Raw genomic sequence first — 14,634 nt, 5'->3', positions numbered from 1 at the left:
CTATAACATATAAAATTTTCAACGTAGATGTTTTTTTCTTGATGAGCCATGTCCTCCATTCATTCTCATGTTAATAAGAAGACCAAGATCACGTTCAGATTAATCTATAATCAGTCGTGTATCACGCGGGTGTTTGTAACTAATATCAAAAATCCAGCACCTTCACAAGTAGATCTGCTTTGTGCACTGACTTCTATACTGTTTTGAATCACTTAATTACATGGTAATACTTCTCTTATCTCAATATTGATGCTAATTTTGCATATAGTATGATCAACTTGTATAATTGTCTCTCTCAAACTCTATTTGTCCGCATGCTTGTGTACGCGTCTCTCTTCATAAGCTTCTAACCAACCATCTATTTAATAGCATCACTAGGTGGACAAACCATGCCTTTTCTCTATATTCTAGGCATTATGTCTGAATCCCAAACTTCTGTAGAACTTCCCATCGTGGATATTTCTCAACCAATAAACCCATCTTCCCTGTCTTTCCTAGCAGAAGCCTGCAAAAAATGGGGTTTCTTCCACATAATTAATCATGGAATTTCCATAGATCTTTACAGCAAACTCTATATGCTCTCAAAAGGGCTCTTCAGCCTCCCTTCTGACACTAAACTTAAGCTGGGTCCTTTCTCTTCTGTTAAAACTTATACTCCTCATTTTATAGCCTCTCCATACTTCGAGAGCCTTAGAGTTGCCGGACCAAACTTCTTTGCCTCTGCTCAAAGTTCTGCAAATATACTATTTGTTGAACAGAACTCTGAATTCAGGTATATAGGAAGACAGCAATCCTCTTAGTCTTTCTACTTCTGATTTTCTTTTTTATGCTTGTTTCTTTTCATAGTTGATAATTACTTTTCTTCCACCTAACTATCTGTTCTTCTGATAGTGATATATTACAGGAATATGGAAGCAAGATGGCAGAGTTGTCAAAGATAATCATAAAGATATTGCTGATGAGCTTTGGGGAAGGATTTGAGGAGTACTATGAATCTGAATTCAAGAACTGCCATGGATATTTGCGAATAAATAACTACTCTCCACCAGAGAGTTTGGAAGATGTGGTTGAAGGGCTGGGAATGCATACTGATATGAGCTGTGTTACAATTGTCTATCAAGATGAAATAGGAGGGCTTCAAGTGAGATCAAAGGAAGGAAAGTGGATGGACATAAGGCCATGTGAGGGGACCCTAGTGGTGAACATAGGAGATATGTTGCAAGCTTGGAGCAATGACAAGTTCAGGTCATCTGAACATCGGGTCATTTTAAAACAGCCAGCAAACCGCTTTTCTCTAGCTTTCTTTTGGTGCTTTGAGGATGAAAAGGTGATCACAGCACCAGATGAAGTGATTGGAGAAGGAAATATGAGGCTTTACAAGCCATTTGTCTCCTTAGACTACTTGAAATTCAGAGAGAGCAATGAGAGGGGGAAGTTTGAAAAGGTCGGGTTTACTGTCAGAGATTTTGCTGGGATTGGACTCCAGATTTGATGGTTGAAATACGAAGCTGCTTTTAATGTGCATTGATCATATATTTGATAACTTTTCATTTGTTAGTTGTCAAGATATTAGTGCAAACAAGGTTTCTTATATGCGTTTCTGTATGTGATGTTAGTGCTCAGAAGAGGGAAAGAAGGAAAAAAAAGTGTGTTGGTGGTCACTGAATTTGTAAGTTCCACTTTCTCCTGCTGTTTTATTTATTATTTTTATGGTGGAAGAAAACAGAGTGGGAGTTAGTTGAGTTTGGAAAGCTTTGACCTGTTGGTTGTTGATAGGAGAAGAGCTTGTACAGTTGGAACTCCAACCTCCAACTTATGCATTTGTATCATATATTATTTTTATTCATGGATTTGTGTACTTACCAGTGAATGGAGATAGAATAAAAGCTAGCCACAAAGCAGCTCTAAAGTCTTTTATTTGTTAATTTCTGTCCACCATGTGGGTTTGGGAAAGAGGAAATGCACTTGATCAATTTAACCAACCTCCCCCAATCAATGGAGCTCACGCCAGAGAATGGAAGTAAACCTTAGATCACGGATTTATGGCTGGCAAGTAATGCTAGACATAAGTATGGAGCGTGCAAACCCTTTGAAAAAAATATGGATTCCACCATAAAATTATTAAATATTTTTCAGTTTGGTCCCATTTTTTCAAAGAGCTTGCACGAAATTTGCAAAATACACTATCGATGACTGTATGAATCCTTAGCTCCAAAGAAAACAAGACATTATAAATAGGAATGACTCCTTTACATTATTTTATTTTAATTTCCTGTTGAAGTTTTTAAGTTTCATATATAAAACATCCATCGTTTGAGGAAGATGAAGTCAGATACATCTGTTTCATTCTAGATGGTTGTCTGACATTCCCAAGGTGATTTAATTAGAAGACTTGAGCTCCTCACAAAATGGTCTCAGGTTCAATCGATTAAGCTGTTTTGGCCATAATATGAACGATCAGCATTAAGTTGCCATGTACACCTCTACCTTCTTTCTTGCCAACTAGGAAAAGAGATCCAGTCTAACTACCTGACTGAAGATAACCCAATTTTGAAAAGAGATAGACACGTTATGTAAATTCTACAATATTTATTGCCGTCATCTATGACTTTTGGACAATCTAAACTCCAAATGAATATTTGAAATTGTGTCTATTTCTTGTAGTTATTTATTTTTTATTTTTTATTTTGTGATTAAGGAAGTATTTTTTAATAATGTTATAAATTTTTTAAAATAAAAAAATTTAAAAATGTTAAAAAAATACATATAAAAAATACCAAAAAAACAATCAATACATATAACTAACTGTAGCTCCCAGCATTTAGTGTCACCCTCCTATTCTTATATTTGCTTCCATAACTAAGATGTGAAAACAAAAATTAAAGAAAAAAAAAATCAGTAAAAGCCGCCAAAGAAAGCTGCTAAAAAATAATAATAATAATAATAATAACTTGTGTATAAGGTGGAAAATGCATTATGCATTTAGTGCAGATGAGACATCATTCAGCATTACAAATTTGATTAAATGCAGTTCACATGTCCATATTATAATCCAGCTTGGAACATCGAACTAACAACCATGAATGCAACTGTGGGGCCTACGACATGGAATTTGGTGTTGCTTCATCTAAATTTTAATCTTTTATTGTTTCTTCAAGCATTAATTTCAACAAAAATAAAATATTGATTATTTCTTAATGAATGAAGTTGGCATTTCACATTTGACAACTTGTCACTGTTTCGCAGACCAATATGAGATAAATAAGGGAAAATACTCTTTGATACATAAGCCATTTCATACTTTTGCATTTAAAATTATTAAAACTGACATATTTCACCATCAAATTAAATAATAATAATAATAATAATAAATAGTCTCCCCATCTAATTTTGACCATTAAAATGAATCAAAATTAAAGTAAAAGTAATACAATTTTAATAGTTAGCTTCTAATTGTAAGCTTTTAGTTACAACCTGGTTTAGTTACGTAGATGAGATAAGATAAAAGTTAAAAGTTGAATAAAATATTATTAGAATATTATTTTTTAATATTATTTTTATTTTAAAATTTAAAAAAATTGAATTATTTATTATATTTTATATGAAAATTTGATTAAGTTGTAATGATTAGATGGTATAAAAAAAAATTTGGAGTAAAATATGTGAGGATTTTCTTAATTTTCAGCTAGAAAGTTATCAAATTTATAACCCCTTTTCAATGGATAGCCAGGTACATTCCTCTAAAGATAATCAGTTTAATTCTTTTGTTGATGCAGATACAGAGTTATATGCACAAGGGCTCTAAACAAGCACATAAATTCTATGAGTTGTCTAGAAAGCTTAGCAAGCATTCTCTTAGTATTAGTATCACGATTGATATTCTGCAGAATATCGGCAAAAATTACGATGAATGGATCGTTCTTCTCCCTAGCAACCGAGAACAAAGAAAGAAGCACATTAATGCTAAGATTAAGAACAAGAAAGTAGAATTTATTAGCACTTAAATTAAGAACAATCAGTTAAATTACATAATGAAACCGAACAAACTATCATACAAGTTAAAACACTTCATTGAGAGGTACAAATATTAGCTGATGGTACATAAATTACATTGAAGAGTTTCATTCTCAAGCATTCAGACAAGCCATTGGTCAAACTCATTTGCTACTTAAGGTTGAGAAGTTATTTTGGAATGCATGTTAGGTAGAAGATCAAAGTTCTCCAATTATAACTACACAACAACTCAAGAAACTATGGCTACTAGCCTGAGAAATCCTAAATATATGAGTTGACAATAATTATCTTCAACATTGCTTCTCAACACTTACAAGCAATTTTCCAAAGTGCTTGTTTGATCAATCCCACAGGTGCAGTTGCTGCTCCTCGAAACTGAAACCAAGTTGAAAAGAATCAGAATCAATTGCTGATATTGAATTTTGAAGCAACTTCTAATGGTCACTATGGTTCTGAGATTTTCCTTAATGGATATAGGGTGCAGCAAATAACGGATGTCATTTCGAAGTTATACAAAATGAAGTAAATGCTAGCTAGTACTTTTACAGAATGAGAGCAAAGTTAACCAGTACCTTTTTTATATAAGATTTAACCAGTACCTTGTCCCCTTCACTTTATTTTTTCATTAGAAATCATAACACTACCATCAGAAGTCATTATTCATTGAAATTATGGCCAATGCATCCTGATTGTCCTAAGTTAGGGACGTAAAGAGCAAAAAAAAAAAAAAAAAAAGAGCAAACACAGAGTGGGGAGTCACTGAAGTCTCCCTACATAAGCATGAAGGCCAAACCTTAGATTTTAAGGTCAATGTCAGAATGCCATTAGGAGCAGATGATTGAACTGAGTATGCATCCAAATGCAGATTATTTATCGCATCCATGACATCGAGCAAAATATATTCCCTGTAAGGGCATCTCATCTCTATCAGAACCTCCTGCTCTTTTATGCTGACTTTCACATCTAATGGCAGGCCATCTTCAGGAACAGCTCCGTTCAGTTCTGGGTCAGTTTCATCCATGTCACAAGCCTTCCTCTTGTTTATCCAAGGTTTCCTGCCATTATCAATCTTTTTCCTGTCATAATTATCAGAAATCTGCTCTACCATATCAAGGTATTTCCTTCTGGCTCTTGCTTCAAAATCTACTGAAACCATGCAAGATTCCAACTCTTCTACCCTTGCCTCAAGCTCTTTCAGGTATTTGATTGTGTCACTAAGAATCGATGCTTTGTTAATCTGCATAAGCATGATCCAGTGCATTAGAATTAGACATAAAGGGAAACTCAATTCAGTTGACTCCCAGGAAATAATTTAAGAAATTACTGCACTCTCAGTACTTGCAATTAAACCATATAAAATAATTTGTTTATTTTATTTTTGATGACGTGAGACCTCATAAAGGCATGGCCAACTGGACCCATCTCTGAGGAGTAGAACCTGGATACATGACTCAACCCATTAAAAACCATGTATCAGGCAATACAGGGGAACTCCTTGTGCAGAATCTAACATGGAATGTATCAGTCTACAACTCATTCCAAGCCCCACCATTTGATCACTTGGCAAACCAAATAACATAAATGCATTTTATCAAAGATTTCATTTTTTGAAGCACTCGCTTTGAATATTTGAGACTTCCATTCAAAAAAGACAAAATACAAAAACAAAAAAAAACAAAAACAAAAACAAAAAGAGAGACTTCCGCAAAAAAGGAGAGAATTTTTTTGAAAAGTGGAAGAATCCTAGAAAAGAATATGATCTTTTTATTTATGGCCAAGGTTAATATAAACTCTAGAAAATCACAATTGAATTACCTCAGTGATAGAAGGAACCATTGACCTGAGGACCAGAAAGTTCTCATTCTCTCTTCTATTGTCTGACAAAACATGTCCCATGCAAATATCATCCCTTTCCAATTTCCAAAGCCAATCTTTTCCACCACTTTCTTTCTGGGACCTAAGAGAGCAACCACCGTACATAAGAGGGACCGAGAATAGTATCTTTTTTAGCATTCTCTGCTGTATCTGTGGCCTATAAGCACTACCAATTGCTTCTTTCTTCCAACTCAGAAAACTGGATTTGCAATCACTATATTGAAAACATGATTTTTCAATCAACCGAGGTGAGCGTCCCAGAATAGAAGAAAGAATTCTTCTGTACTGCAGGTCATCATCCGCTCCAAGATCCAAGGAACTTAGTCTTGTGTGATTGGAGTTCTGAAGTTCTTTCAAATGATTGTGGTTATCTTCTTGCTTAAGAGTAGAGAGAGGCTTTTCTTGATTCACAAAAGCTTCAGATATACAGTCACTGGAATTCATGGAATCTTGAACTCCATTGCTGAAGTCGTCATCCATGGCATGCCAGCTCTGAACTTGAGAAGCCCCGCCATTTGGACCTTCAAGCATGAAAGAGTCTTCTGTCTGGTAATTGTGCTCGCAGCCATTGGAACAATCATCAGGAGAATCCATGTTGATTTCTTCATTGATATTTCCACCTAATTCATTGATTCCTTCCTGATCAAACTTGATTTCTTCGGATGGGGAATATAGGTTCTCCAAAGGAGAAGTGTTCATTACTTCCTGATTAACCTTGGCACACATTGGATCTCTGTCATCATCTGCTTTATGAGAAACAGAGGAAGATTTTTCGGAACATACTGGCTTTGACAACTCTAATAAGGAAACTTTGATGTGTTGAAGAAGGCTAGGGTCCTCAGTGACCTAACAGAGTACAGACGAGCAAAATGCTAAATCAGTTGTACTGCTGCCTAAATTTCTATGCTAGACAATGAGGAGAAGTTTCACAAAAAAATATTACCAGTTCAGTCACACCCAGCTCTATCACACCCCCCAGATAAGGAAAACATACCACAGTCTGCAAAGCAGACACAACAAACTATATCACAACAATGTCTCAAACCAGAAATGAAGGCATAGTTCCCTGAATATAATTATTACACAGTAATAACATCTTAGATTTTAGCTAGCCCTAAACATATCTGGATTTGAGTATCTGCCTAAGTTGTATAAATTGTGTTAAGGGTGTTGGAATCTAAAAGCGTGTAGAATGAGTCAAACCCGGCAAACCCCACTAGAATATATACATTGTTTTCTCCAATCCAAAAGTAATCTATGTATTACTCTGGACATATCTGATGGCTAACGTTAACGTACAAGCAGAGGGAACAAATAAAGCATGAAACTAAATATTATTTTGGGACATCCTTAATTGTAGAAAAGACAGTCACCCTAAAAACCTGAACTGTGGCCTGTCTTATCCCAATTATGAAAACAGAAACCATTTTCAAAAAGTACAAAAGGATATTGCCCCTAGTGGTAAAGGTTACAGTTATGTTATAGATTTACAAAGACAAATTATCATACCTGAATAGATGCACTCTGAAAGCATTGATCAATTCGCAGTTACATGAAAACAAGTTTACATAGAAACACAGAAAGTCAGTTTCTTTAGCTGCTTGCAATATGAATTGACTAAATTACCAATTTAAACAGTCACAAATTTGAAACAGATATCTGCCAAGGAAAACCAACCTTGGCTAGCAAAGATCTAGAGAACACTTTGCTGTCCGCATATTGAGCATTGCATAACCAGATGGTTTGACCATTTGCTAACGCCCTTCCCGGCAAACTGTGCAAGAAAAGCAGGAAGAATGATTGAAATATCAAAGTTTGAAAGGTATGAAGGGTAAACTAATGGAACTGATTAAGAAAATTACATCAGGATGTACTGGTTAATAATATATCCATATTATCAGAGAAAAAGATAGGTACCCTTGGCCAGGACTGAAGACAAAGGACATGCAAACCAAGTAATACCACTCAGCATCTGTGAGATCCTCCGGTGACAATGCTGCTGAGGGCCTTTTAGCTTGTTGTTCAGTTTCGCCTTCCAAGAGAGACTGGAAAAGCTCTCTCAATTGCTGGCTTCTCTGTAAGCCTATTTTATCAGCCTTAAGTTCCATGGCTTGGACTGTTTTTCTAGTTTTGATGTCACCATTATAGTACCCATCACCCCATTCAAGTACCCTGAAAATATTAATCACAACACATCGCCTTAAGTAAGCAACAAAAAATATGAAGGAAAACGCATGTACCTTGAGTATTTTATGTCAAAAGGTATTGTTGTTTAAGTGAACCACACGTACCCAGGGGCATAATTGCACATGGTTATAAACTGTGAATTCCTGGGCAAACAATAACATTCGCCTCTACAAACAGTTTCAAATTTCATTTCCAAATTTTCATTTTACAAATTTTCAACTTTCCTTTTCAAGATATATTCTTTACAAGAAGGAAATAACTTTTGAGATGGATTTAAGCTCAAGCGGATGCCTTGTTATCTCACTTTCATTTCCTCTATATCACTTTCAATTACATATTCATGGACTAGGTAGTATAGATTTCACCAGAAAGAAATGGCTGAGCTTGAAACTAATGACTTGCAGCCTGCAGGTACAAGCATCTGTTCTTAACATATACCCATATGCTACTTAGCATACTTTCATCAATTTCTTCTGCAGAATAACATATTTATACGATATGTTGGAGAAAAACAAACAATATTTACAAGAACTACTCTGAGTTTTGACTTAAAAGGAAAGTTCCCATTTTGGGATGGCACTTCTTCAGGTAACTAAACACAGAAGGTGATCATTTAGATTAGATTCCAGGAATCTATAAAAATACTGATATTGGAGTAAAGAAGCCAGATTGCACCAGAGAACACTGGCAAAAGGAAATGAAACACCATGGCCAAATGAAAAAAGGAAACGATACATCAAAACAAGAAAGAGGCAGTACCCTTGTTCTGTTGTTGACAGCGACCAGAAAATTGCATAACTCCATTGGATACTCCTCACAGCAACAGCAAGCTGATTTCTTAGGTTCTCTGGCACCCCATCTCGGGTTTGACTGCCATTTGCCATTTCCAACAAGCAACTCTTTAACTGATCTTATAGAAATTGGAAGGTCATCAAGTTATCAGCCCCTTACTCCAAAGGCACTGATTTCCACTTTTCCAGCTGACCCAGCTGATGAATATTATTTGCTCTTCGGTGGAGTGAAAAAAAGAAACTCCTCTGGCTTTCTATCAAGAATTCATGGTTTTAGAAACCAATCAGAGACAATTTAACTCAGACCCACTTGGGTTGTTATAGCCTCTGATGATGTGAGATGGAACTGTTATTTGGAAAGAAAATCCAGTAGACCACTGTGGCTTCTGAGTTTTGAGGTTGAAAAATAAAGACCCAATTAAAAAAATTATAAGCAAAAACTAAAAAATAATAATAATAATAATAAAATATTGATAACAGTCACTAATAATAATAATAAAACACATCAAATTAATTCCTAGAATACAAAGGAATCTGGCATTATACCTGGCCTCATACATAAATTCTTTATTATTTGATGGGATTTTCGAAAACCAACCCCACCACCTGACGACCCATGACTTTTCCTGCGTTCTCTTGTACCAAATGTTTTTATCACAATTATAAAAATTAATTGTCTTTAAATTTAAAGAATATATTTTTAAAATAATTTGTATTAATTTATTAATATCTATAATTATAAATAATTATATATAGTTTTTATTTAAAGATAAAGATCTCCTTTTTCTTTTTTAGACTATATTTTATTTTTTTCTCTCTTCTTAACTTTCTCTTTTTTCTCTTTTTTTCTTTTTTTTCTCTTTTTCTTTATTATTTTATTATTATATGATAAAATATATATAATTCAATATAAGAATTCTTTTTATATTTAAAATTAATTTTTAAAAAATATAATTTTACATATAAAAATAAAAAATCTATGATCAATGATATAATAACATCGAATCATGGACCTCGAGAATTGATGAAAGAGAAGAGTATTTATTTATTTTTAAGAGAAAAGAAATATAATAATGAGGAGCATGCCAAATTGTCCTTGCAGCAGCCTTATTATAATAACTTTTCTTGTTTGGGCCCTCTTAAAGGCGAATCCACTCTTTGCCTACAGCAGCTGATAATTTTGGTACAGAAGAAAACTACAATATTTGCATATAGAATACAAAATAAAAGCCAACTTTGAAAGCTTTTCTTGTTTGGGTAATGCTACTCTGCCGGGTGTGCCCACATCACTTTTTAATTTTCTACTTTTTCATAATTTTTTAATATATTTAAAATTTTAAAAAAATACATCAATATATTGATATTTATTTTTTAACCATTAAATAAAAATAATAAAAAAATTAAAATAAATATATGATAAAAAATGAGAAAACAAATTGGTTGTCGTTGTGTTTCTCAACTCTTCTGAACTTATTTTATCTAATTATTATAATTTTTTTAACTTTTAATATAAAATATAATAAACAATTTAATTTTTTTAAATTTTAAAATAATAATAATATTAAAAAATAATATTATAATAATATTTCATTCAATTTTCAACTTTTAAATTAACTCAACATCTAATATTTTCCTTTCTTATTTTTACTACACTATTTTATGAGTAATTGGGATTCGGGGAATCGAACACATGTTTTCGGTGGGATGGTGAAAACTTATATATATATATATATATATAAGTATTGATTAAAAAAGATGTTGTTATGTTCGGATTAGTTAATTTTTATACTGCGTTATGTATGATGATACCATATATATCAAGAGTTAAATATCATTCTCTATTTTTTTTTTTTAATGTCGATGGAATTTATCTTTATAACTGATTTTAATGAATTCTAGCTATCGACAATATTAATTAGTTCTTTTAATTCAGAATATAAATCAAAATATATAAGATTATATAATTATAGTTATTATATTCTTGAATCCGTGTATAGAGTATATCATCCACGTCACTAAAATAGAAATACTTAATTTTTATTTTTTAAATTAAATTATACCACATAAACCGTGTATGATATAAAAATCTTATATTAGCAGTATTAAATTAATTAGATATTAAAGAACATGACAAATTCTACCTATTTAATGTGAAAACGAGGTATCCTAAAAATTTCTAGGAATCTTTGTACGTAGGTTTACTTTAGATATTTTTTTTCTATTATTTAATTTCACGTTCACGTTTTACAGTCTTTAATGCATATTTTTTATTTTTTTATACCAGGATTAATCTACTTCTCAATCTTTTTTCTCATCTAATTGATCAGTGATATCATTGTTACAATATTCTCTTTTCTTTCCATCGGTTGAAATTAATAAAAAGCTTGTTGATCCTGGTGCAAATCTATAGTGCCATAGGGGTAACATGTGTCCACCGCCCCGGCTTTGTTTGGGCGGGGCAGCTCACCCCACTCACAAGCTTGCTCTCCCTCCAAACCTGCATCTCAAGTTGGGCTTAAGCTCAATCCAATACATATATACACACACATGTAATTATTCGTTACTTAAGTAACATCATTTTGGTAATGAATATTTAAAAAAACAAACAAACAAACGTCAAAACGATGTCGTTTTGGGGTTAAGTTAACCCCAATTCCCCTCTTCCCCATACGCAGTCTATTCTCTCTTCAATCTTCCCCCCTCTCTCTCTTGCCTCTCAACTCTCTACGCCATTGCCCTTTCTCCCTCTTGCAGTCGTTATGATGGTGTGGCCCACATCCTCTTCTTCTCATCCTCCTCATTGGCTCTTTCTCTTCTTTTCATCTCAATCTCAGACTCTCTCGCAGTCGATATGTATTGTGTTTAGGTTTGTGTTTTTGCTAGTTTTCATTTTTTCTTCTTGTTGTTTTCGTCCTACTAATTTGATATGTATTGTTGTGAATTTGATTTCTATTTTGTAACTTTGTTCATTATTGTGTTGTGATATTTTGTAACTTTGTTGGATTGTTCATTGTTGTATTGTGATATTTTGTAACTTTGTTGGATTGTTGGATTGTTCATTGTTGTGTTGTGATATTTTGTAACTTTGTTCATTTACACCTTGTGTTTGAATTTGTTGTGTTTTTTTGGGTTGGAACAATCGTGAGTGGGCAGTAGACAAACTATGGGTCTGCCCCCACCTCAGCACACGGATGGGGGCTCGCTCCCGATATGCAGTGGCAGATTTTGGGGGGCAAACTCCTCACCTATGCAGGGGCGGGATGCAAGAAGGGGTCAGGGTGCAAGTAGTACCCCTATAGTGCCATAGGATCAAATGAGATGTGCCTCTACCTTCAAATCTCATATCACCCCTTATGTGTACCATGTCAACAATTTGTATCTAGAAGGATATATTTGTAATTTTGTCTTTTTAATTTTGTTCTTTTAATCTGGTGGTTATTACATGACCACGTGTTTAGATAAGATGCATTAGGGTTATGTCTTTTATTTTTGGTCGGTCATATAAAAGGTCATGTGATGGCCACTGTAGAAAAAGAGAGAGTTGTATCTGATACACTAAAAAAAAGGGGCTTTGAGAGAAACTTGAAAATTTTTGAGAGATTGAGGGAGTTAAGGTCATTCTGATAGCCTGAATCTTGTAACCTGTACTTTTATTGTGATTTGAAGTTTGAATAAGATGATCTCTAGCCAGTTCCCCCTGTGGACGTAGATCTGAAAGGATCGAACCACGTAAAATCCTCGTGTTCTTGATATTTTCATTATATTTTCTTATTTACAATCTGATTGTGTTTTCTGTTTATGATTTCTTGAATCAATCTTGGTATTTGTTGCATTATTAGGTGTTCTTGCCGAAACCCTAGAAATACAACAACCCCATTGGTCTGTCTCTCTCTCTCTAATTGTACCATCTATTGTTGTGCTTTGTTAAAATAAAGGATATAACTTTATTAATAAAAATCAAAGCATTTAGTCATTACAGTATTTTCACTCAAAAGTGAATTTAAAATCTGCATATATGGACCTTTCTCTACCCAGACTCTCTCTTCTAAATAGGAGAGAGCTAGCTTTTCATGCTTCTGAGCCACACCATTAACTTCTCTATATGTGAAAGTGACACTTCATCTTGATATTTCATTGAGCATACTTCGCGCATCATCATTAATCGCGGTTCGATCTATAATCTATATTTGTTAATTTGTAGCCTTAACTACTATATGGGAATCACCTTCCAAAACCACACTTTGTAGCCCCAACTCGATACGTAAACCCATGACTCTTCACAAAGCAATGGCTTCTGCTATGACTGATTTCATGATATGATTAGTATTTAAGCACAGAGAAGCCAACATGTCCCCTTCAACATCTCTAATTATAATTCCAATTCCCACTTTCTTTGACATCTCAATTGGCTTTAACTACCATATCATTTTGCTTTTTCCAGTTGACCAAGCTTCTCTCAGTATTTATGGTGCGTTTATGCTCTTGTCGAAAACTGTGTACTAATGTGAAATCCTCCGATCCTTGTTTTGCAATTTGAAACACCTTGCTCAGCTGCTCAAACTTGTTTTAAAAAATTAGATAGTTTCTTCTTAACCATATCTGATCCTTCTCATCGTATAAGCTACCAACTCTACCTCTTCAACCTTTAACCCCTCATTTAGTTTCTTCCATAATTCTATGAAATCTACCTCATTTCTGGACCACTTCTGCACTGGGCTATCAGATTCAGTTGAAACATTAGTTGCTAACAGATCCACAAAGCATGGACAATTGACTCTACCTCTCTTTCACATACATACTCCATAAAGCATGAACAATTGTACTTTTTTAAAAGAATGGAGAGGGGAGGCAAGTGTAAGTACTTCTCCCTCTGAGAATGACTATAAGGATGAACAATTGTACTTGTATGGTAAACAATCTTTTTATTGATATTAATGTTCAGTAAAGTGTTTTACTTATTTTGTTGTTCTTGACTTTATGAAAGTTATAATCTATGATCTCTAAGATATGCATGTTATATCTGCATCATCTTACATTAAGCTAGCAAATAATAATGATTTCTCGTCTTTAAATTTAGATTTAAAATCGAGGATCTTAAGTCATAGATAAATATATATATATATATATATATAGACATATAAGATAGGTCCTGCAGTATTCATACACAACTTTAAATTAAAACTTGAAAAAATTCTTAATAAATTGCCGAATTAAATGGTACATACTCCCAATAAAATCTTAAATATTGGTACAATTACTTGCATTGTACTTATAAGAAAGTTTTCTTTTTAACTTTTTTTCCCCACCACTTGCATACCTAATCATCATGTTTGAAGTTTCCACTACATCCTGCTTGAACATCATATATTTAATACCATACAATATTATAGATTTCATAGGATAAAATAGTAGCGACGTCTAGAAACTAGCAAGTGAGGATAAGAACAGGCTTTTCATTTCTTTTAATTAGAATGTGAATGCGTGTGATTGATAGTTTAGGGGGGTAAAAATCATAATGTCTCCACTCCCACACTCCAAAGCTTCAATGGTTATTAATACGTTGAAAAGGGAATCAGTGATCAGAGACTGGTGGTGCAGAGATGGCCTGGCTTTTATTTGAATGAAATAATTATCCGTAGGGGTGGGGGGGCTAGAATTCTCAAGGAAGAGTGTACGTACGTACATGATGATTTATTAGGAAGGAGCTGGAGTTCATTATTGCTGGGTGGGCTAAGTGAGAGTGCCATCATGAATTGTCTTTTTGTGA

The 14,634-nt window shown here is 33.8% G+C and overlaps 2 protein-coding genes across 3 annotated transcripts; one reads left to right on the top strand and one right to left on the bottom strand.

Annotated features, from left to right (window-relative positions):
• Positions 1 to 373: 373 nt before the first annotated feature.
• LOC122301740 (gibberellin 20-oxidase-like protein) lies at positions 374 to 1,925 on the top strand. Its single transcript, XM_043113127.1, has 2 exons — positions 374 to 772; positions 892 to 1,925. Exons 1-2 carry the CDS (start codon positions 390 to 392, stop codon positions 1,490 to 1,492), a joined length of 984 nt encoding a protein of 327 aa, XP_042969061.1. The 5' UTR covers positions 374 to 389; the 3' UTR covers positions 1,493 to 1,925.
• A 1,753-nt stretch (positions 1,926 to 3,678) lies between these two features.
• Positions 3,679 to 9,252, bottom strand: LOC122309938 (transcription factor EGL1-like). 2 transcript variants are annotated; one of them, XM_043123749.1, is made up of 9 exons: positions 8,836 to 9,251; positions 7,807 to 8,061; positions 7,567 to 7,663; positions 7,399 to 7,413; positions 6,833 to 6,889; positions 5,830 to 6,735; positions 4,808 to 5,251; positions 4,329 to 4,389; positions 3,679 to 3,927 (listed from the first exon to the last, which is right to left on the bottom strand). In XM_043123749.1, exons 1-9 carry the CDS (start codon positions 8,958 to 8,960, stop codon positions 3,902 to 3,904), a joined length of 1,986 nt encoding a protein of 661 aa, XP_042979683.1. In that variant the 5' UTR covers positions 8,961 to 9,251; the 3' UTR covers positions 3,679 to 3,901. The 2 variants fall into 2 exon arrangements, with proteins under 2 accessions (XP_042979683.1, XP_042979690.1); XM_043123756.1 differs by lacking the exon at positions 6,833 to 6,889 and having other exon boundaries at positions 8,836 to 9,252.
• Between the last annotated feature and the right edge of the window lie 5,382 nt (positions 9,253 to 14,634).

This window comes from Carya illinoinensis, chromosome 1 (assembly GCF_018687715.1).
Source record: "Carya illinoinensis cultivar Pawnee chromosome 1, C.illinoinensisPawnee_v1, whole genome shotgun sequence".
Lineage (NCBI taxonomy): Eukaryota > Viridiplantae > Streptophyta > Magnoliopsida > Fagales > Juglandaceae > Carya > Carya illinoinensis.
The sequence above is the reverse complement of the archived record's forward strand: the minus strand, read 5'-3'. Positions and strand labels throughout refer to the sequence as shown.

Coding starts and splice junctions, on each gene's coding strand:
- LOC122301740 (XM_043113127.1), top strand. CDS start 390: ATGCCTTTTCTCTATATTCTAGGCATTATGTCTGAATCCCAAACTTCT. Junction 773..891: donor GAACAGAACTCTGAATTCAG/GTATATAGGAAG, acceptor TTCTTCTGATAG/TGATATATTACAGGAATATG.
- LOC122309938 (XM_043123749.1), bottom strand. CDS start 8,960: ATGGCAAATGGCAGTCAAACCCGAGATGGGGTGCCAGAGAACCTAAGA. Junction 7,664..7,806: donor GTCTTCAGTCCTGGCCAAGG/GTACCTATCTTT, acceptor TTTCTTGCACAG/TTTGCCGGGAAGGGCGTTAG. Junction 6,736..6,832: donor AGCTGGGTGTGACTGAACTG/GTAATATTTTTT, acceptor GTACTCTGTTAG/GTCACTGAGGACCCTAGCCT.